This window comes from Puma concolor, chromosome B2 (genome assembly GCF_028749965.1).
Source record: "Puma concolor isolate L17-30 chromosome B2, mPumCon1.1.hap2, whole genome shotgun sequence".
Lineage (NCBI taxonomy): Eukaryota > Metazoa > Chordata > Mammalia > Carnivora > Felidae > Puma > Puma concolor.
In genome coordinates this window covers 120,073,680-120,093,881 of record NC_141671.1, presented here as the reverse complement: position 1 = coordinate 120,093,881, position 20,202 = coordinate 120,073,680, and the positions used below count along the sequence as shown (strand labels likewise).

At 41.2% G+C, this 20,202-nt stretch overlaps 1 protein-coding gene across 25 annotated transcripts in view; it reads left to right on the top strand.

Annotated features, from left to right (window-relative positions):
* Positions 1 to 20,202, top strand: part of EPB41L2 (erythrocyte membrane protein band 4.1 like 2) — a 221,547-nt gene that overhangs the window by 185,725 nt on the left and 15,620 nt on the right. For 10 of the 25 annotated variants that reach the window (XM_086707835.1, XM_086707838.1, XM_086707833.1 and 7 more), the window contains 7 exons: positions 1,120 to 1,221; positions 6,964 to 7,017; positions 7,224 to 7,790; positions 9,727 to 9,849; positions 11,589 to 11,687; positions 13,500 to 13,580; positions 17,693 to 17,802. In XM_086707835.1, the coding sequence (XP_086563961.1) occupies positions 1,120 to 1,221; positions 6,964 to 7,017; positions 7,224 to 7,790; positions 9,727 to 9,849; positions 11,589 to 11,687; positions 13,500 to 13,580; positions 17,693 to 17,797 (1,131 nt within the window). In that variant the 3' untranslated portion in view covers positions 17,798 to 17,802. Of the gene's footprint in view, positions 1 to 1,119; positions 1,222 to 4,744; positions 4,913 to 6,963; positions 7,018 to 7,223; positions 7,791 to 9,726; positions 9,850 to 11,588; positions 11,688 to 13,499; positions 13,581 to 17,692; positions 17,803 to 20,202 lie in introns of all 25 variants that reach the window. The other 15 variants (XM_086707842.1, XM_086707839.1, XM_086707837.1 and 12 more) reach the window with 11 other exon arrangements.

The window sequence follows — 20,202 nt, the reverse complement described above, 5'->3', positions numbered from 1 at the left end:
TTTTACTCAAGTAAATTAGTAGTAATGACATGTCATATTGGTGACTTAGAAACTGGCATTACTATGTTGCCTTAAGGTTTTTTGTTATGAACGACTGAAATAAGAGTTTACTAAACAATAATTAATCATTAAAGGGGTGTAGGAATATAGATCATATTTAGAATGTTACAAGGTATTTACTGTGAGGATAAAGTGTTAAACTTAGCTCTGAAAGCTGATGAGCTCTGTTGAAAGTTTGCAAAATGTTAATACGATTTAGTACTGAAGCTTCTTAGTAATGAAATGTAGACTAGTATTTTAAAAGGATTTTCAACCGTAACGTCTCTCCACACCCATTCTTTTTCTTTCCGTGGTTTGTCTCCCCACCACCAATATAAGTATTGCCTTTACAATACAGTCTCAATTTATTTCTCCATTCGTTTTTATCTACATCTCTTATTTTCTAATGCTCCAAAATCTGTTACCAACGAAAAACTTTCATGGACTCATTTATCATGTTTGAGGAAATACTGATTATACTATTTTAAATATGCTATTTTAAAAAGTCGTATAAAGGTGTTAGCTGACAATTTCATCTTTCCCCCTTTCCTTACAGCCCTCTCTTCTCCTTAATTCATCATCTATCTAGTCTGGCTTGAATTTTACCCAATGTGTATGCATTTGCGTTAGTCTCATGCTATTTTTATTCACTTTTTCTTAAGAAGGCAAAGCTGTTAGTTGCTTTAAATTTCCAAGTTTGTGACCATGACAGGAAACTAGTTCTACAAGAGCAGAAGCAGAAACCATTGCTGAACTGAAAAAACAAAAAAACAAAAAAAAAACTTAGGGCAACAGTAAGATTGAAAACACCAGAGGCTCATCAAGTTGTATATACAACAACTTAAATTGTTATTTTCAGATTTCCTGGAGCTATTAGTGCCCATGTGTCAGCAGTCAGCTCTAGAGTGTTGTGTTTTCTGGAGAAATTGTGTCTGATGACATGCTAAGGTTTTGTCCCCCGTTATGTGCCGCTTCATCTGGTTTGTCCTGCTGAGCCATACGGTTGTTTTATGTCTGTGTTGCTATAGATGTAATGTACTTGTCTTATCTGTTGATTATGTCTATTGTTTAAAACAATAGAGCAAAGGAGACCATCTTTTCAAGGATATTTTATCCGTGAAGGAGAAGCATCAGAGAGCGGCAACACGGACAGTTGAAGAAAAAGTCCAGGAGGCAGACAAGGTGTTCACCTTGCATCCTTGGATCTCCGCTTGCTTTTTCCCCTTTTCCTCGTACTTCTGTCCACGGCCATGGGATACTCCTTTTTTCTGATGTATCAACCGAAAATGTTTTTGAAAAAAAATTTTCAAGCATTCAAAAAATTTCATTTCTGTGGGTAGAAAGAGGGGATCACTAGTGAGAAAAAGCGCCCTGCAGGAGTACTTTATTTGGACATTCCACAACTTAAAAGGCAGACATATCAACCAGTTTGGGTGGTAGATGACCCCTGATTTTGATGTATGTGGCTGACAGTTGGGAAACCATGATCTCGTGTGAAAATGCACCGTTAGTACAACACTTGTGCACGCTGCGGTGGTGTTAAACTAACACATTACGTGTGAGGTAGGTTACTGTTTTACTAACAACACTTGGAAGCCTTGTGGATTTTCATTTTTAAGCTTTTTAACGGGAGAAAAGATTTGGTGTCTTTGGTGCAGCCCCTCTGATCTCTGCGCTCCCTACATATATGAAATATCTGATACTACTTAAGGAAGTTAGCTTTCCATTGCTTTTACATTCTTAATCTTCTGTTTCTACTAATTTCGCTTAGCTGGCTGGCCAGCTTGCTCCTTGCTGGGAATGTAGTGCTTAGAGTCCAGTGGGGGAGATAGGAGATCTGTTAATTAGGAATTAGAAACTCTAGGGTACTAAGAAATGAGTGTTAAGAAGATGAAATACAGTGCTGTGTTACAAGGTGATGGGAAGGCTGCTTTGCTCTTGTGCTCAGGAAGAGATGGCATTTGAGTTGAGACCTTAACAATGAGAAGGGGACAGACGTGTGAAGATTCTTTTCATGTGTAAAGAAGAACAAACGCAATAGCCCCCAGACAGGAACTAGTTTAAGGAACTGAAAGGCCAAAGGCCAAGGGCTTAGGAAAAGTCAGGTCAGAAGGTCACTCTGGATCTTAAGGACCACGCTGCCAATTTGGAATTCGAGTAGGAGTGATGGGAAGTCACTGGAGAGCTTTGGGCTGGGCAATAACCTAGTCCCACTTGGGGGACAGAGATCTCTCTGGTGCTGGATGAGGAATGGGGTCGTAGGTGGGTGTGAGTGAGAGCAGAAATCAGCGAAAAGGAAAATGTGTTCCTGTTCCACAAAGTCTGATTTTGTTAATCAGTAGACCGTAGCATTCATCAGGACATACAGTGGGAGGAGGCAAAATAAATGGAAAATGAAGTCTTGCCCTAAAGGCATTGGAGGTGTAGCTGAGATGAAATATTTCCAGAGCACTGCAAATGAGAAAGATAATGTCATAAAGCTAAACCAAGTGGCATATTTATATACTTGAAAGGTTAACCTGAAATCCAAAGCCTGTCAGACTCTTCATGTAAAAATGACTTTAATATCATATGCTGTGAAATATTACATAGTTTTGAAAATTTATCCTGCAGAAGCGAGTCAGATGGCACCATCTGATCAACTTAAAATGATGTCCTTTGTACTTTTGGCAGTAGGAAACATTGGGATTTGGGTGAAGATGTTTAAAATTACTGTTTTCCTGGCTGTCATGGTTTTAGTATTGTACAATAGAAACCATGTACAATAGAAATCATTCACTAATTGTTGTAGAACTTACATTAAAATGATCTTACGTGAAATTTCAATCTGGAATTGACCCTCTTCCACTCCCAAATGGTTTATTTATACTTGAAGTGTGTTTTTTTTTTTCTTTTTTCCTCTCTAGCATGTGCAGGAAAATATATTCTTATTTGACATGTACGTGGATGGTTGTAACTACAGTCATCCATCCACCCAACATTTATTGGCCACTTACATTGTAACCCCCATCCCCCACCAATAACATTTCACTACCATTAGTTGAAAGTGTGTGAGCAGTTAAGTGTACTGGAGTGTTTGGACTTTTAACAGAATATCTTTTCAATTTGTCTTTGCAACATCTTCATTTTGCTACTGATTTTGTAGGGTTTCTTGATTGTCTTTAAATTGTAATCCTTAATGGTGTGAAATAAAAAGTTATGCAGAAGAGCCTTAATTTGACCAAATTTTCTAAATTTCTAGAATATGGATTTTAGAGATGAAAATAAAAACAGTTCTTGTCTAAAAATAAATACAGCAAGCTTTCAAAATGACTTCAATTTGAATATGATTTTGGGAGAAAGCTGGAAACCAAATCGCTTAATGTAATACATTTGCATTTAGTAAATAACGATTATATATCCTCTTCTGTAAGAATTATATGCTTGTATAAAAAATTCTCATGAGTCCAGTAGAGATTCCATAGACTGTAGTTTTAAGGTACTTATGAAGATATTTTATTGAATAATTAAATGCATGGCACTTATTTGAACTCCCCAGTGCTCTCTTACTGGTAAGGACACTCTCTACCCACCTGACCCAGAGGGATGGTGTAATTACGGAGATTGTAATTAAGCTGAATTAACCTAGAAGATGTTTTTTCTCTCCTGAATATTGCAAGTGCTTCTGCACCACACCCACCTCATGTCAGTGTCCCTACTCCTCACCCTTCTTAGTGTACTGTTTCAAGGGGCATCTCAGAAATGCCATTCATTCATTCATTCATTCATTCATTCATCTTTAAGCTCTCGGAGCACTCAGGTTTTTGAGGAAGCATTCTTACACAATTTTGACGTTCGCTTTATGGTGACTCTTTACTGTTGGCATTACAGGTACCCGGGACAGTCCCAGGCTTTCCTGTTGTGCCCTCACACAGGTTAGGGACTCCTGTTTAAGGACCACAGTGTGAACATTAAATGTGCCTTTGTGGTTTTTCAGGGACAGGTGATTTTCACGTCACTCCCTTGAATTTCCGCCTCTGAGTCTGTCTTCCTGTTGAGAATTTTTTTCTTTACCTGGTTCTTGCTGAACAAAGCAAAGCACTGTTTCTTCATTCCATGGCATATTTAGCGTGTCTAGGGATTTCCATGGGTTGCTGTCAGAGCACACGTTGTACAGACCGTTCATATGGTACATCACCCTGGGGGAGCTAGCGTGGGCAGGGAAGGCCGTGCACAAGACGGAATGTCAAGTGGACCTCAGAGAGATGACAAAATTAGCAGGGCCCAGTGTGCCCAGGGAGGCAGGAGGGTGGGGGTCATTCAAGCTCTTACACAGGAATTCGTGTTGCAAGAGTAGGGGCCAGTGAGGAGACCGTTCTGTGCAGAAAGAGGCTGACGCCGAGTAGCTACTTCAGGAATACGTGAAAGTGTTCGGTGTGTGGGTAGATCGGTTGTGCTCAGTTTGTAAATAAAGCTTCAGTGATAAACCAAGGCATTTGAGCTGGTTCCCGTAGGTTAGAGCTATCAGAATCTCAGAGTGGAAAGCTGGCATTTAGGCAAAACGCCAACATATGCCTTCTGGAATCTCGCAGAACCCTCGCCTTTCTTTCAGTTTGTGCTGTTCTGTGATTCTTTCTTGTGTAACCTTTCCTTTCTTTCAATAGGTCACTGCTGTCTGTTCTGACTTATTGTTAATTCTTTGCTCTTCCTTTTCTGACCTCTCTAGAGCCTAGAAGAGGAGATAATGTCAATTTTGTTTAGTGAAAAGGGCTTTTCTGGTAGCATGAAAGCCACCTTCACCTCAGCCACCACTTGGACAGCAGAGGGCACTGTTGTGAGCTCTAATGCGCCTTCTGAAAAGCTTTCCTCCTCGCCCTTCTCACGGTTGCCAGAGGTGCATTTTACTTTGTTTCCCCTGTTTTCGAAAGCCACATATGAAAAGTGATTTTTATTTTTTGAATATTTAGGAACCCCTCTCTCCGGTGCTTTCATTGGTAAAATTAACTCTTCCTGGGAGAAACATTCAAGAAATAATGACTGAATTTGGACATGTGGGAAAACTGTACAGATTGGATGTTTCTCCTGCGGCTTTTGGTTCCCTGCCCACCCCCAAAATCTGCCTAAATTCAGAGAATCCTTTAAAACCACTAAGGAACAGAGTCTGAGTTGTTTTGTGAAAGGAAACCCTCAATCTAGTAGAAGCTAAGTATGTTCTGCAGAAAAGTTTTTAAAGCCTAAATGTCTTTCAGGCATCTTCTGATGGCTGATTATTTTTTACCATTCTGCTTATGTCCACAAATATGAAACGTTTGCCATTCTCAGTGAAATAATTATTTTCATTTTTTGGAATGACCCTAAGAGATTCCCTGAACTTGGGCAGAACTCATCTGGCTGTCTGGGGTTAAATAATAATAATTTACTGACCTGGCATCACAATAATGGAATGTCTGCTTTAGAAATGTTCTGATCACTGGATATCTTTACTGATAAAGAAGTTTATAGTTACAGTTAAATGTTATTTATCAAAAGAGTTTCAGAGAGTTCCAGTTTAATATCTGAAACCTCTGGGTTTTCCATAAAGCTGGGAGGATATCTTTTTTTATCTGTCAGTAACATAATTTTTACATGGCACTAATTTGGGGCAGTGAAAACATGTCCTTACTATGCATCTAAGAATAACAGCACGGATCAGAGAGAGTGAGTATATCCTGATAGGTGCTGTCAGAAGTGTGCCTTTTTAGGGCCTTTTGCTCATGGTTGTTGTCCACATCCCTGGTGCAGATAAATGTGGGATGCTTCTGTCTGTTCTAGGAAACGGCTCCAACCCAAGTAGTACCTTGGTAGCTTCGGAACGGGGTTCACATCTGCCCCGATGGTCCAGAGGCGCACTGCCCTGCTCCATTCAGCGTGGAGATACCATCTCAATAAGCAGGGCTACTGTCTCTAGCAAAATTACTTTTAAGTTAGATCACAGGCTATCATGTCACCTGAATGTTAAAAAGCCTAGCCAGGCTTCATTTTTGCCCATGCAGAGTAGCTGTCACCACCCTCCCCCACCCCCCGTTTTAAAATAAGTTTAAGGAAAATCGTAAGCTTTGAAAACTCCTTTGTAAGAGTTTCTACACTGGTGATTATAGACCTTTATATCACTAATGTATTTGGTCAACAGGCACTTATTAAACATTTAGGTACTGTACTACTTAATTAGAGTAAATTTACTCCCAAGAGGTAGATGTCTGCAGGGGACAGGAATACATATCTCCGATAATAAACTTGGTTCATTTTGGTTTCCAAAGATGCTAGTTGGAGGAGTTGAATTCTAAGAAAACATTTGGAGCCATCATTGACATCCACCCTAATGTTAAAATATCCCTTTTGCTAATCTATAATGTAGTTGGGGAGGTTAATAACCATTTCTGAAATGACAACATTTTTATGTTAATAGCTATGTGAGACCCACTATAATTTTGCCCATTATAGCTGTTTTTTAAAGGAGCCAGCAAAAAATAAAGGTGCCGTCTCATTAGTGCTATATTCATTTAGGAATCAGGGTTTCAGGCCAGGCTTTATAGTCAGATTAAAGTCAAAACTGTTTATTGAACAGGTTTTAGAAGTTTCACAATTTCCACTTTAAAATAATCAGTGGGCTTTGGTACAATTCCGTTTTCCTCTCTACCTTTTCGACTAAATAAGTAGAGCTTACAGGTATAACCATAATAAAAAGCATTTTACTTCTTTGGGAGGATGCTGGCAATTTTGTGCTTTCGTTTCCTTTCGTAAGCTTTTTGCATTTGTGTGGATTGTCCTTCATGTGACCTTGAGCAAAGGTTTTTGTAGCTGTCGATTCTCGCTGTTCTGTCCTCGCGGTGTCAGATGTTTGTTTTGGTGGGTGTTGCGGTGTAAAACTTTATTGATTTGTGTCCTCGGTTGCTTTTTGTTCCGCAGAAACGCGCTCCCGAGTCAGAAGGGCCTTGCACTGGAGCCAGTGATGCTGCTAAGGTTCTCCCCTTTTCCATGTTAACACCATTGCCCGATGTTTCCGACTCCCCTCACGTTCTCCCCGCTTCCCTTTCAGTCAGCCATCATAATCATCTTTTGTTTCTCTCCATGCCATGAACCTACCATCAGCTAACTTTGGTTTCCGTCGTGCTTATTTATTCATATATTTTTGTTTCCCCTCATCCGTTTTTTTTTTCCCCGTACAGAGTTCACATGAGACTCTGAATGTAGTGGAGGAGAAGCAGCAGGCAGAGGTTGGGAAAGACGAAAGAGTAATCACAGAAGAAATGAACGGTAAAGAGCTATCACCTGGGAGTGGTCCTGGGGAGACCCGTAAGGTGGAGCCTCTGACGCAGAAAGACTCCACCTCCCTGTCTTCTGAGAGCAGCAGCGGCAGCGAGAGCGAGGAGGAGGAAGACGTGGGCGAGTACCGGCCCCACCACCGTGTGACCCAGGGCACCATAAGGGAAGAGCAGGAGGAGTATGACGAAGAGGTGGAGGAAGAAGCCGGCCGAGCAGCCAAGGTAGTAGAGAGGGAGGAAGCAGTGCCAGAAGCCAGCCCAGGCAGACAAGCAGGTGCCAGTGTAAGCGCAGTAGAAACAGTGATCCGGGAGAAGGTAGTGGCCCCAAAGCTATCTGCAGAGAAGAGTGTAAACGAAGGCGCTATTAAGCAAGACATGAGCGAAGAAACAGAGGACGAGCAGCATAAAGTTAACGGAGAGGTGTCTCATGTTGACATTGATGTGTTGCCACAAATTATTTGTTGTTCCGAGGTAAATGGGAGACCCCGAGCGGGGAGCTAAACTCTAGAGCTGTTTCTCAGGTGGAGACCACCTGCCTTCCTCCTTCTCCTGCCCTCCCAATCCTCCTCCGGCTGTTTTCAGCGAGATTCCGGGCTTTGTCTCTCCTGGGAGGACGGGGGAAAGCACTGCTTTGTTCATTCTCTGCCAGCTCGGTTCGTGGTTTCTGGCTTCTTTACTGCACCTGGACGCACCTGACACAGTAAAACTTGCCTCCAACGACCACACCATTCCCCCCCCCCGCCAACCCCCTTCTCGTTCCACATTTAAATTTTTCTTTGCATGTTTTGGATGTTTTCAACTGTTTGTCTTTAGTTGCACTGCTTCCTCGTGCTAAATGCCTTTTTCGTTGGTTTAATGAGAAAATTGTATACGTATCGTTGACAAACGGTCGGTGTGAGTGTGTGCGCGGCTGTTGTCATGATTGGGTTTGGCCTTCTGGCTCGTTCTCCCTTCAACTTTAGATTTTTAGCGATGGCAGCTGGTTCTGATTACCATGGTGCTCTTAGTTCAGCATCCGGCAGTGATGAAAAAACATTTCTCGAATACTGCTGTGATTGCTGGTTTTAGATTCCTGGGATTGTGTGGATCGGTGAAGAGCATTTTCTTTCCTTGTGGGCAGCCAGAGGCTAGATTGTTCGAGAGGAGGATCCTCTCCTCATTCTGTCCTGTCCTCCATTCTGGATGATTTGCAGGTTGATCATCTGTTTTATCGATTATCCACATTGGATAGGAGTCTTTAACATTTTCTCTTCAAGAAAGAGAACTTTCCACACTCCTGGTCACTCCTGGTAGATTAAGTCTTGGTCATGAGGTACAGTGTCTCTGAATTGAGAGTCGAAGTTACACTGAGGGAAGGTTTGCGTCCATGAGACTTTCTCGATTCTAAAATTAAATTCCCATGATGTAGGCATTATCCATATTTGCTTTCTCTGATGGGCTGGAAAATAGTGAAGTGACTTTGTCTTGAAATAATTAATTGGATTTTTACTACGTTACTTGTCAACCTCCTGTTTCACTTCAGAGAAGACATTTCAAGAGCCTTCAAACACTCTTATTATTTTCTGCATTTAATAGACGGTTGTTCCTCTTTAAATTATTACATCTGGGAATTTTCTCTCAGAAAAAGAACTGTAGTATTTTGGTAGTAGTATGGTCTGGTGTTGTATTATACGTGCCCTGCAGACTACAATGCTAACAGACCGTGACCCTGTTCTTTAATGTTTTAATTGTTCAGAGCCTTAATGCCATGTTGGCGGAGTAACTCCAGATATAATGTCTTAACTTATGTAACACAGAAGAAGCACTGCGAGTTTTAGACAACTGTGATTAAAAAAAATCATACCTGAAGATATTCTTTCCGAAAGTGGAGTATCTTTGTCAGTAGAAGAGTCCTTTTGGGGGGAAGGGGCAACTCTTCATCTCCCTAACTGATGTGGCCATTAAAGACAGCCTTCACATAAACCATGTGGTTCTTTAAAACGCAGTAAAAATTGAGACCGGTCACTTCACATAGTTCATTCCATTTTGCTTTCTTTTCCATTTTATGGTAACTTGCCCCAGAGCTAAAGTATATATTCCATGCCACATTTGACATGTAATTGGGACCATGGTAACTTGAAGTGTACCATAATTTAGGGAGCCATTATGTTAGCTTATTCTTCATATATATATATATATATATATATATATATATATATATATATATAAATATAAAGAATACACACACACGCATGCATCTACTACGATGTTTGAAGGAAAGTGTCTTTCTTTTGTATCTTTTGTTTACCTATACTCTTGTGCATGAGTGCGTGTTTGGATATTTTTTTCCAATTATTTTTGAAGGCTCCATTAAACACTTTTACTTCATTACCTCTAGAATTTACTTTTCCCTTCCTTTCCACCTCAGCCACCAGTGGTAAAAACAGAGATGGTAACAATTTCTGATGCCTCACAAAGGACAGAAATCTCCACCAAGGAAGTCCCTATTGTCCAAACTGAGACCAAAACCATCACATATGAGTCTCCACAGGTACAAAAACTCTAGATTTGGACTCTTTGACTTCTTTTCCTTTGTTTCTGTTTTCATTTGTCTTCCAGTTTACGTGTTTCTGACTTCAATGTAGCTTTCTGTATCCCCGGCTCGTAACTGTGCTTCAACTACCTAACTTGCTATATATTGCTTCTTAGATTGAGACCGAGAGCTGTAGTCACCAATGTAGATCATTATTGGTGATCCAGTAATTACAGGGGGAAGCATCCACACGATTATTTTAGGACAGGCAGTACCTGTCTTGTTCATATTATTATAAGTCATTTTGGGAGTCTTAACAAAGTTTATTGGATCTGATATAATTTGTGGATTGGTAGAAGTTAGGTCTCCCCCCCCCCCCCCGTGAAGATGGATCCAGTCATCCCATTCCTGCTTGCCAAGTCCACATACACATCTGAGCTTCTCCTTCACATGGGGTTATTTTCTGAAGACATGTTGTTGATCTGTAAATATGATGCTCTGTGTCCAAATAATTACCAGACTTGTGTTTTTAATTTTAGGTAGCGATTTAGAAATTGATTCTGTAAAGACTTGAAATAAGCATTAAGATGTCTAACCACAATGGTAACAAAAAAGGGGAAAGTGTTCATCATATCAGAATGGAACTGTTTCTAAATTTGTACAACTACGTTCTTGACTGAGAAATTCGGTGTCCTTTGGTCGGATTGTACCATGGGGGAGGAGGGCAGGTTATGGCCCTCTCTCAAAATATTTTTTGAAAGGTTTAATTTGAGTGTGTTTAAATATTCCTCAAAATTATTTTTATATCTGTTATCCACATATGTGCATAGGTCCATATAAGCAAAAACAGGTTTCTTATGAATGGGTGCGGTAGGAGAGCATGTACTTGTGTGTCTGTAGTATAGTGAGAGGCCTAGTAAATACAGGTGCATGACCCAAGTGTGAGAGAAATTTTCCCATAACTTAGAAAGGCTCTGGGCTTTCTGGTTATTTCCTTGTGTCAGTGTCAGGAAGGGAGACCAGAATGGTGGTCATCACATATACTCATAGGCTATTCATTTGTTTCATATTTTTCCTGGTAAACTCTAGAACTTTCTACCATTTTTAGTATCAAAGGAAACAAGTTAAAACCTATTTAGATATATGCAGGGGATTTATATATGATATAAATAGAGAACATGCATGCATATGTGTTAAAATATACATACCCCTATATATGCTCATAACAAACGATTACAGGAACAATGTCATTTAGAACAATCTACTAGAGATAAGCAAATAACCAAATCACGTAGGTTTAGTCTATCCCAGTCAGGTTCTGTTGCTTCTTAAATAAGAAAACGTTTATCTGTTTTTACCTGCCTGTGCTTAAAAAACAATGAACTCAGCACTTCTGGTCACTGTGGAAACTTCTCTGTCTGGTTCTCTAGTTTCTTTTTCTGTCTTCTGCAAAAGGCCTTCAGTCAAATTCTCTCCTGATTCCCTTGTAGCTTTCAGCCCCATTTTCTATGTGATTCTTCCTTTTTCTCCCTCCCAGGGTTTTGCTTCTCCACGTGCGTTTAGCCTTTGCGTTTACTCTCTTTGAATGCCAGCCAACCTCCTGCTCAGTAAATCTACAAAATGTGACAGATAACATTTCCTGCTGATCTGGAAGATTTCAAAAGATGCACATTCGATGGGCGAGGGGGGAAGCTCTTCTCTGACGACATAATGGAAATTAAGTGTTACTTTATATTTTTCCCCCTAACTGTCCAAAGATTGATGGCGGGGCTGGTGGTGACTCGGGGACGTTACTGACGGCACAGACCATCACATCTGAGTCCGTGTCGACGACGACGACAACACACATCACCAAGGTAAAGCAGCCCGTGGTGGTACATTGCAAACAGGATCTTTTCTGAATTGTTTCTTTGTTCCCATACACACTTCACAATAATACGCAGACAGTGCCAGTGGAGTAAAAATGCTTGGATTTAAAGTATCTGAGAAATTGGGCTCCACTGACAAATGTAGTTCTGTAAAGTACAAGGAGGTAAAAATATGTCCTGAATAACTATACATGAGACAGCTACAGGAGCAGAGAGAGAATGTGGTCCAAGTGGAGGCGTACGTTTGACAAGTACAAATCAACCCTCCTGACTGAAGCAAGTGAATGAATACCCGTCATTCAAAATGTTCAGCAAGTTGTTCAAGTAATCGAATCTTCCCCTCATTGATTTAAGATGCTCCTACCGTGGCTAGGGAGCATTTTGCCAGATCATTCTCTCAGTCTCTAACACCAGATGACCAATGATTCTTAAAGTCTGGCTCCAGACTAGCAGCAGCTGTCATTCCTGTGTGAATCCCGTGGCCCCACTCCAGATCTGCAGAAACCCTGGCGGTGGCTGTAGGAGCCCTCCAGGTGATTGTGATGCGTGCTGCCGTCCTCCGATTTCTAGCTCCAGCGTGATTTTCCCATGTTTCCCTATGCTCCTACCTCTCATGTTTCATTAGTGCTTGAAGGTTTTAAATGTATCTTTTATGCCTATCTCACCCTGTGTTTCAACCAGAAACTTTGTAAATTGAAAAACGCCACATAAACGCAAGGTGGTACTGATGCTCATTTTCAAGTGTATCCAGGGGCACCTCGGTGGCTCAGTCGGTTAAACGTCTGACTCTTGATTCCGACTCAGGTGATGATCTCACGGTTTGTGAGTTTGAGCCCCATGTTGGGCTCTGGGCTGACAGTGCAGAGCCTCCTTGGGATTTTCTCTCTCTCTCCCTCAAAATAAGCTTAAAAAAAAAAAAGTATCCAGTTATCAAGGCTACTGATTACCTTGGTTCTTACATTAAAGTGCTATGACTTGTGACTTAGCGTATAACTTAACAGAGTTGCAGAGGTTGGGTGTGTGCTTTCTCAGGACTGTGCGGTATTTGTTCATAGTTCAGCGTCACAGCCACGTGATCTGTTCAGCCTCTATCGTGTCCCAGGCTGTGCTAGCTTGTTCCAAGCCAGTCACTCTGTGGCAGTTCACACAGGACCCTGCCCCATGTCCATTCGCACAGACTTTGTTAGCAGACACAGCCACATGCAGAATCTGTAATCAAATCAACATTGAGTGAATATCTTTATATCATCCTCCTGTACCTTCTGTATCTTAAACCAAATCCAAGTCTTTTTTTTTTTTTTTATTACTGCACTAAACCAAATGAACAGAATTACCAAATGGATTTGTATGACGAGAATCAAGCAGTCAAAACTATAATGTCAAGCAATTCTCAAACCTAAATCAAGTACCTAAATTGTTAGCATTCCTTGTAACTCTACATAAACCAAAGAATTATTTCTTCTTTCCTCCTTTAACAAGTGGGCCACTTGGGAGTAAAGAAATTCAGGGAAATTGTAATGGAATGTCCCAACAGAACTGTTTGGATTTCATGGCATCTGTCTTATCTTAATCTCACCTGAATCTTGATAAATTAGTTTTAAAGTTGCTTTCAGTTGAGGAATACTTACAGATGCTTTAACAATAGGAATCTCTATTGAGCTTAAAAATGGTGTTTCCAGAACATCAGTCTTCTCCACTCAGTGCACGTTGCCTTAACGATCAGAAGGTCTGAGTGTGCTCCGTTCTCTTCCCCCCATTATGTATAAACATGCTTTAATGATTGCTGTCTCCCCCCTTTAGACTGTGAAAGGTGGAATATCTGAAACAAGAATTGAGAAACGCATCGTGATCACAGGAGATGCGGACATCGATCATGACCAGGTAAAGACCTGAAGTTCTGGTTCTGAAAGTGACCACGTCTCTAAGTTTGGCATGTACCGTCACATCCTGTCCCTGTGTCATTCCCCTTCTCCCAGTGCCTCCTGGAAGAATCTACGTCCTCAGCGTGGCACTGATGCTTCCCACGCTAGACACAGCCTGTCCTTTCAGCCTGCCTGATGCTGAACCCGCATAGAACATGGATTTTGCTGCTTATTTCACACTGGCTTTACATGCACTTTTGAGTCAAAGTAATGGAGAGGATTCCCGGCACCTATTAGGTATTCATGTGGGCCTGGCCTAAAGTCAAATCATGGATTAAAGAACGAATGGCAGTTCAGTGACACTGGCTTTCCAAAGCTAAGTAAGAAAAGCCACCAAGCTTGACTTGTGCCTACTTTCAGGAACTTATCAAGTGTTTTTCTTATAGCCTCAGGAAGGTTGGACTCTTTACCACTAGATATTTCCCCCAGTCATTACTATTATCGAGGGGTGGGGGAAGGAAATCTGAGGTCTCTTACAAAGTGGAAGATTACATGGATTCAGAAAAATGTTTAAAAGAATCGTGCTTTCTTTCCAATGTTAGCTTGAGCAGAATGCGTGGCTTTAAAATCCAGGTGACGCATGGAACTGTTGGATACTTTGAGGGTGGCTTCAGTTTTAGGCTGCGGCCCCCAAGTGACGGGAGCTCTTTGTTTTGTCATTTTCTCAGTGATTTTAACTCCACTTTAAAGGAAACCAAGCTGTTTTCTTAATAACAACTCGCAGGAAAAGGAATGTTTAGTTGACCATCTTGGCCGGGGAGTAGGAACAGATGTTAGTTACCCAGCTTTGAGCACAATATCAACTTCAGGAAAGAGGATTTTAGAGGACAAAACTTCTCATTTAAAAAAAGCTCACTCTATGTGATCAAAGAGATTTTCTTCCATGCCTAAAAAGAAAATGACATTTTTTAAAACCGTGTAAACACGATTTTACTTACATATTTCCTAATGTGTTTCTTCATTCCTCGAGAGCTATCAGTGGTTCACGGGTTGTCCTGACCCCTGAACCTTGACTTTGTAATAGAGATTCCTAGTAGAGGACAATACCTGTGCCTGTTCTCCACGGGAAAATGAGTGATGCCGTGGAAACCAAGCTGCCAGTTCCCCAGACAAAGGATTTCTTCCCTTCACTGGGTTAGTCTCTCCTACCCTGTCTCTCCACTGAACTTGTGCCCTTTCAGACTTTCTGATGTCACGTGTTCCCTTCGAGGATACTCTCAGGCTTTATTTCATGTGTATTCTTTTGTCTTTGACCTGAAAACTCAAATCTAGATAATACTGCTTCTGAACAGCAAATAATAAAAACATGGTCTGAAATTTAAGTACCAAAATAACACCTATTCCTGACTCTTAGATTAGGAAAAAACCCTGCAGCTTTACGTGTGACAGTAGGGACACGACCTTGGCGGTGTGATGTCGTGCTTCAGCCCATTTTAAACCCAAGGTCAGATACTCCATATGAAGAGAACAGATACTTTTTTGTAACGTTTTCATGTTTTAATTCCAAAATGCATAAACTTGTTAGAGTACATTTAATTGTGGCTTCTGGTATGCTTGTCACCAGAAGCTGATGAAGCTCCCTCTCCCTTTTAGCCTGTAATGAGACCATGCAAGTATTTAAAATTAGAGTGAAATCACTTCCCTGCCAAAAACTGAAACTGATCACATAGTGACTTGAATATCATTGACCCATTTTTCGGTTCCTTTCTGTACATTAAAAGAATTTTAATAGTGGAAAGAAACCCTTCCTCGGAGCAAGATAGAAAAAAAAGGAATCTCTTTTGTGTTGGCAGATTAAAGAGGCATGCATTTAGGACACTTGCTTTGTGGGTGGTGCACCTGTGTGTGTCCCGATGCCCCGCTGTGTACCAGGGACATAGGACACTGCAGTTACCCACCAGAGTGTGTTTCTTTCCAATAAAATAACTTCTTTTGCAGGATGATGTGAGATAGTTCTCTCACAATCTTTACTGTTGCTATAATAAATTAACATTTTACAGTATTTAATTTCATACACTGGTACTACAGACTGAACGGAACTAATGGTAAATGGATTTCAAATGTGCTTGAAGATGATTAAGCAGTTTTTGGTTTCCCTACTTTTCTGCTCATTGAAGCATGTTTCACACGTGCTCCCTTCCCTTGGGCATCATTTTCTATTTCCCCTTTCACATTTGTACTAGTTTAATGTAGGCAGACCTGTGTAAGGAACATGAATTAAAAAGTATCTGACAGGTTGTCTGTAGCTACGTTTGGCTCCCATCAGAGCTGTCCTTCTCCCAAATTGGATTCCAGAAACCAACATGGAGTAGACCGTTTTGATTGTTCTGATCTCTCACTTCCCTCTGAACACACAAATACGGAGCCACTCTGCTGTTCCCCGTCTCCCATCCCCTTTCCCATCGCAGCCATAGAGACACGGAAACATTTTTAAAAATTTTTTTTTTCAACGTTTATTTATTTTTGGGACAGAGAGAGACAGAGCATGAACGGGCGAGGGGCAGAGAGAGAGGGAGACACAGAATCGGAAACAGGCTCCAGGCTCTGAGCCATCAGCCCAGAGCCCGACGCGGGGCTTGAACTCACGGACCGTGAGATCGTGACCTGGTTGAAGTCGGACGCTTAACCGACTGCGCCACCCAGGCGCCCCGAGACACGGAAACATTTTTGACCTCCTCTGAGATAAGCCGCTGCCCTTCTCCCCACCCGTCTTGCCTTCCGGACCTCAGACTCCCACAACCTGACAAACACTTGGGCTGCTCAAATCGGAGAGTCCCCTGGTTGAGTTCTCTCTTGCCCTGACACAGGTGGGTCACCAGTTTGTTCCCTAGTGGAAATTCGAGCACCCTCAACTGTCTTCCAAGCTTCTGTGTAAAAATTTTTGGCATAAAAACAAATTTCTTTTTTTGCAGCTTTACCTTTCTGTGTGTGTGGAATGAGGCTCGGGGTTTTGTTCAGTAACCTTTCAGCTGACAGAAACTGTATCACAAACAACAAATGTGGTTGTGCCCTTCAGCAGATGACAGAGAAACAGGAAAACTTGGGCTGCTTCTTTCAAAGGCATAGTGTCCATATGAGATATGGTGCTTTCCATCCTTGAAGGCTTCCCTTTCTGTTCCAGAATTCTTTCTTAGATTTTGAGTGGTGTTTTATGGTGTTTTACTGTCTCCCCAAGACATCTTTAAACACCTTTCCCTCAGAAAAATAGGATCTTTCCACTTTGTCACAACACTTGTATGCAGCTTGCTTTCTGATAAAATACAAAGAAACTTCATTTTCTCACCGTGCGGTCTGGGAAGAGCCTAGGAGCCAGTGGAGTGGCGTCCCAGTCTTGCTCCTGCCCTGTGGCCCAGCCGCAGGATGGCCTCAAGCACGACCTGTTGACCTTTGTGCCTTCAGTGTTTTCGACTGTAAACTAGAGACCTGTACTTGCTGAAGAGTAGTCTCTCTGTCCTTTCACTTTGCAATTGTACGTTATCAGTGTTGCTACCGTTTTTATTGCTCTGTGCCCTAGAAGTTTATAGATCTTTTTCGTGCAACATAACAGCTCAACAAACATCTTACCTCAAACAGCTAGTGAGAAACCACAAGGGTAGCTTGTGGTCTAGTCTGGTTTGGTCTGGTCCTGTGTCTTGGCATTTGAGCTGTGTGACAGCAAGTACCCGTGGGTGAATAGACAGGCTGTTACATCATTCCTCCAATCTACACAGTGAACCTCAAAATGATCCTCATGACCTTAGCGTTAGTCTCAGGTTACAGGTGAGAATATGAAGATCAGAGAAGATCTGTTTTCTCCAAGTCTCGTGGCGAGTACGGGGCTGGGCTTCAGAGTCTGCATGTCTCTTGTACATGTATATTTGAAAAGACTGGGGGGAAATGGGAAATTTGGGGAAGTGAGAAGCATTCTCTAAAAAGAATTATGAGCCCACTTAAAATCCCTGCTCCCTCAAAGAAAGCAATAAAGCCATCTTTGCTTGCCATGGAATCCCAGTTGATCAGCGTATGTCTGTCTTCCCAACCCGGGAATAAGCCCATTGCTGTGCTCACAGTGCTTTCTCCTGACTCTGGCAGGCGCTGGCCCAGGCCATCAGGGAAGCCAGAGAGCAGCACCCCGACATGTCGGTCACAAGAGTGGTGGTGCACAAAGAGACTGAGTTGGAGGAAGGGGAAGAGTAAGTAAGGTAAGCGTCTGTATCCTCTGGGGCTTCTGTCTTGACCGTTTGCCCTCCTCAACCCGCCGAGGGACGTGAAATGTACTCCCTCACGGTGTCTGTCTCCTGTGGTCCATGTGATTTTTTCAAACTTTATTATCCCAAATATATCTACTCACGTTACCTGCATATAGTTATTAACTCTGCCGTCCAATGGGCATGTAATGTTAATAACTGTCATGTACTGAGGGCTGCTAATAATTGACATTTCTATATTGTTTTACTGTTTGCAAAGTATATCAGTATAGGGGCGCTTGGGTGGCTCAGGCGGTTAGGTGTCTGATTTCAGCTCAGGTAATGATCTCACGGCTCATGAGTTCAAGCCCTGCATCAGGCTCTGTACTGACAGCTCAGAGCCTGGAGCCTGCTTCTGATTCTGTCTCTCCCTCTCTCTCTCTGCCCCTCCCCCACTCACACCCACTGTCTCCCCCACCCACTGTCTCTCTCTGTCTCTCTTGTCTCTCTCTCTCTGAAAAATAAAACATTAAAAAATAAATAAAATAAAATATATATATATAAAAAAAACAAACCAAGGTATATCAGTATAGGTTGTCTTAATTGACATTTACGATGACCCTTTGAAGAAGGTGCTATTGCCTTCATTTAGATGAGGCATTTTTATTGTAGGGGGCACAAAAGGGAGATGAGTTAATTCCTTTAAATATACATGAAAAATTATATATTAGAGAATGAACCAAAAAGGAAAAGATTGCTTTGGCTATATAAAAAATTTAAAACCTAAACCAAAGTAGAAGATAAATGACAAAGTTCAATATGCCTGGCAGAGAAGGAGTCAATATCCTGTATATATTATGAACTCTTGGGTCTCATCAAAAAATTTAAGCATGTAAGTAGAAAAATGGGCAAAGAATTAAGTAAACCACATAGAAACTAAGTGAACAATAAACAAAAAATGTTCAGCCTCACTATTTAAATCAATACAAATTAAAAATTTAGTGTACAAGTTTTCACTTCTAAATCTGGCAAATTTTGTTTTTAACTAGTGTTGGGGAGGTTAAGAGAGGAAAAATAATAGTCCTGTGCAGCTTTATAAATTAGTAATATTTCCTAGAGAACAATTTGGCAAAACCCAAATTAAAGGTACCTACCATTTAAACCATTGTTAAGAATTTATCTTAAATAGGGGCGCCTGGGTGGCTCAGTCGGTTCAGCGTCCGACTTCGGCTCAGGTCATGATCTCACGGTCTGTGAGCTCAAGCCCCGCGTCAGGCTTTGTGCTGACAGCTCAGAGCCTGGAGCCTGTTTCGGATTCTGTGTCTCCCTCTCTCTCTGCCCCTCCCCTGTTCATGCTCTGTCTCTCTGTCTCAAAAATAAATAAACGTTAAAAAAAATTAAAAAAAAAAAAAAAAGAATTTATCTTAAATAATCAGAGATGTATACAAAGATTTACTTACAAGAGTATTTATCATATATATGTATATACATGTGCGTGTGTATGTACGTATGTGTGTGTGTGTGTGTGTGTATACACCCTAACCCTATACACACACACACACACACACACAGTCACACGAACAGTCTAAATGGCCAACAGTAGGGATTGGTTATATCTTAGGCTGTTTCTGTGTCATGACTAAAATATAGCCATTAAAAGTTGTGCTAAAGAATTCTTAGTGAAATGGGTAAATGTTCATAATTACGTTTGTATTAGGGTTTTAAAAGGTAGGTTTTTTGCATAGCACATATACCAAGTTGCTTTTTGGTTTTTAAAATGCTTTTACACTGATCGGTTAATGGATACATACCTCACAGGAATGCCGGTCACAGAATACACCTCGTGGTCAGGCCAGTTGTCTTACACAGAAGTGATGGCTCCCACGCTTGCTCAAACTCCCCTCTGATATTTTAGTTTATACTGAACTAATATGAAATGACCTATAACTTTCTCATTCTTACTGATCTTGATGGATTCTGGATTCTAATCCTTTGTTACAAATTTATGTGTTGCAGATATCTTCGGGTTTGTGGTTTGTCTTTTATTTTAAGTAGAGGTCGATATAGTTAGTATATTGAATGTAGTTATTAATAGAGTTAATACAGTTTAATTACCACGCTTTTCTTTATGGCGTATGCTCTTTCCATACCCTGAGGTGTTAAAGATACTATTGATCAAAGCATGTTAATGTTGCCTTCCATAGATCAATCCTTAATCCATAGGAAATCGGTTTTTCTGTGTGATAAGAAACAGTGATCGTTTGTTTCCTTTATAAGTACCAGCATTCCAGCCCTGTTTATTGAAGAGCCCATCCTTTCCCTCTCTAATCTGCAGGTCATGTATCAGTTTTCTGGTATACGTGGGGATGTTTCTTGGTACTTGTTTCCTGTGTCTGTCTCTGCTCCAATGCCATA